A 3,271-nucleotide genomic window follows, 5' to 3' on the forward strand; every position below is an offset into this window, starting at 1 on the left:
GAATTATCGTGGGAGGATGGATTTGGGCAAGTCATGGTCAGGCTCTCCAAATCAGACACCTTCCTCAGGGCAAGGTGCCTGTGTCTCCTCTCCCACTCAGCAGAGTCTCTGCCCTGACAGCCACGGAGTCCAGGCCATGAGCTGTCTCCTCTGCAGCCGGACCTCCGGCAGAGGAGAAGGGCCTCTCTCCTGCCACGAGTCTGTTTTGTGCTGCCGAACAAAGGGGCTGAGAGTGACTTCCCTGCAATGTCACTGTCTGTGATGTGGCATGCCCACCTGGGTAAGATGAAAGTTTCCCCAAGTGTCATTCTCTGTCTCTCTGTCCCTCTCCCCCTGCCTCACTCTCTGTACTTGCCTGCCTTGGCATCAGGATCATGGTGTTTGTTTCCCCTCCTCTCCATGATGGTCCTATTCTCTCAGACTTGACAGGACTGGGGGGATGTCAGCTACAGTTCAGATCTTGACACTGTGAGTTGGAGAACAGAAGGGTCTGCATGGGAATGAGGTTTTCCCAGCTGTCTTCTAACCTGTGATGCTCCAGACAATGCAGTTCGTGAGGCAGGGAAATGATCTGATTCTCCCTTAAGGAGAGCCCATCTACAGCCCTACTAGTCCTTTGACTGCTTCCCTGTGATGTCCTGCTAGGCTCAAGTTCCTCCCCAAAAGCCAGAGCTGTCTCATAGCACCTCTGTGATACCTGAGAGACAAGCGAGGAAGGTGCAGAGATGCTGAGAGTCTGGAGACGGTGGTGGGAGGCTGTACAGAGGCACCTGAAAAGAGCCCTGTGTGTCCTTGGCTAGAAGGGGAGTGTGCAGAGCTCCCTCAGGTGCCTGCAGAAAGGATGAGAAGTTTGGAGACCTGCTCTTTGAAACTAGATTCCTCTGCACTCAGCAGGGGCTGGTTTCTTTTTAGGGTAACATCATCCTTCAGCTCAAATAGGTGTGAGCACAGCACAGCTGGGAACAGGGCTTATAGATAGACAAAATGTCCCCACTCTGCGGTAGGTAAAATGAATTTGATCCTCTCAGAACTTGCAGTAGAAATGCTGAGGATTTCTGCCTTTAAGGAACACTGCACGGCTGTGACAAGGACATCTCCAAGAAACTAAACACTATTTAAAAATCCCTAAAACCTCAAACCTCATTCTTTAGAGTAGGAACTGAAGATGCTGAGATGCTCTTCGACAAGGTGAGTGCATTTCATTTGACAGAAAATGTGAATGTCAGGGCTAGTCACCTCCACTCCCCTGTTCCCACTAATGTACAGCAGGACAGATCCCTCTGCAACCCACTGGCAGAAGTCACTGCTCTTCAAAACACACTCAGTCAGTGCAAAACAAAGCTCAAGCAAAGAAGCTGCACAAAGATCCTCCCAGTAAAGAGAGAAGCAGTGAGGGAGGGGTTTATGAGAACTAGAACATTTGGGGCCTTTTTTGCTTGAAAATTCTCTCCTAACTTATCAATGTCTTTTCTTCTTTGGACAGTCCCCCATGCCTGGAGAGAGCAAAATGCACAACAGCAGCTCCTTCAATGAGTTCTACCTCCTGGCATTGACAGACAGATGGGAGCTGCAGCTTTTGCACTTCTCCCTCTTCCTGGGCATCTACATGGCTGCTCTCCTGGGCAATGGCCTCATCATCACAGCTGTAGCCTGTGACCACCATCTCCACACCCCCATGTACTTCTTCCTCCTCAACCTGTCTGTCCTTGACCTCAGCACCATCTCTAGCACTGTTCCCAAATCCATGGCCAATTCCCTCTGGAACATCAGGGCCATTTCCTACTCAGGATGTGCTGCTCAGGTCTTCCTGGTTGTCGTCTTGTTTTCAGCAGAGTATTCTCTCCTCACTGTTATGGCCTATGACCGTTTTGTTGCCGTCTGCAAACCCCTGCACTATGGGATCCTCATGGACAGCAAAGCTTGTGTCAGAATGGCAGCAGCTTCCTGGGCCAGTAGTTTTCTCAATTCTGTGCTGCACACTGGAAACACTTTTTCCATACCACTCTGCCAAGGCAACACAGTGGACCAGTTCTTCTGCGAAATCCCCCAGATACTCAAGCTCTCCTGCGCAGACTCCTACCTCAGGGAAGCTGGGCTTATTGTGGTTAGTCGCTGTTTAATCTTTGGGTGTTTCATTTTCATTGTGCTGTCCTACGTGCAGATCTTCAGGGCTGTGCTGAGGATCCCCTCTGAGCAGGGCCGGCACAAAGCCTTTTCCATGTGCCTCCCTCACCTGGCTGTTGTCTCCCTGTTTGTCAGTACTTCATTCTTTGCCTACCTGAAGCCCCCCTCCTTCTCCTCCCCAACTCAGGATCTGGTGTTGGCTGTTCTGTATTCATTGGTGCCTCCAACAGTGAACCCGCTCATCTACAGCATGAGGAACAAGGAGCTCCAGGATGCCCTGAGGAAAATTATTTCATGGACATTTTTCAACAGTGATAAGATTGCCTTTGCCCTCCGCAAATGATTCTCACTGTATCCCATATCGTGACCAAGCATTGTTTACTCACTTTTTTTTTTTTTTTTTTCTATTGGTAGTAGTACTTGTAATCAAATTGTGGCATAAATGGTTGGATTCATTCCACTTTTACTGAGACTGCTCTGTCTCGCCTGATGGCTATGTAAAAGAGGCAGAAGAAGAAAGGACAGAGAGGCAGAAGAAGAGAGCTGAAACGTTGATTTAAATAAAGTAGCTCCTCAGAACAAATTTTCTCCATTGAAAGTAATGATAGGAAATGTTTTACATTGGACCACATAGAGAGCTGTTTCTGCCTGAGATGCCCTGTGCTTCCGTGTGGTGCTGGAAATTTTGGAGACAGCTCCTATGGCTTGTCATTTGTAAATGTATTCCAAACCACCTGAGCTGGGACAACTTTTACCTCCATTGACAAGAACGGGAAGTCCAGACAAATGGGTTAGACAGAGACATTTGCACTGATGAGGTCTGGCATGGGGTGAGATAAGCCTCCTCCCTGTTGTCCCCCAAAACAATGTCACACTTCATTGACCATGCAGAGAATGAAAAGGGAGTGTGGCTAGATGTTTTAGCGACTCCTTTAAAACGTCATGGTAATGTAAGTATGTTGAGATTTGTGAAAATTTGGCCATCCAAAAGCAGAACATTTTCTTTAAGCTGGTCATCCTGCTTTCTTCACCAGTCAAGAGAGCCTGACACTTCAGAAAGCAACATGCTCTGCACAAAGACTGAGGGTGGCATGGACAGCCATGGGCACTGGGTGGTCTTCTGAGCAGCGGACTCTGTGTGAGACAC

At 48.6% G+C, this 3,271-nt stretch overlaps 1 protein-coding gene across 1 annotated transcript; it reads left to right on the plus strand.

The window, feature by feature from the left end:
- Positions 1–1,507: 1,507 nt before the first annotated feature.
- On the plus strand, positions 1,508–2,467 carry LOC134154511 (olfactory receptor 14A16-like). The gene has a single exon (XM_062601185.1). It carries the CDS (start codon positions 1,508–1,510, stop codon positions 2,465–2,467), a length of 960 nt encoding a protein of 319 aa, XP_062457169.1.
- The last annotated feature ends 804 nt before the right edge of the window (positions 2,468–3,271 follow it).

This window comes from Rhea pennata, unplaced genomic scaffold (assembly GCF_028389875.1).
Source record: "Rhea pennata isolate bPtePen1 unplaced genomic scaffold, bPtePen1.pri scaffold_32, whole genome shotgun sequence".
Classification (NCBI taxonomy): Eukaryota; Metazoa; Chordata; class Aves; order Rheiformes; family Rheidae; genus Rhea; species Rhea pennata.

What these genes read in the sequence shown, in the direction of transcription:
- LOC134154511 (XM_062601185.1), top strand. Translation starts at nt 1,508, where the DNA reads ATGCACAACAGCAGCTCCTTCAATGAGTTCTACCTCCTGGCATTGACA.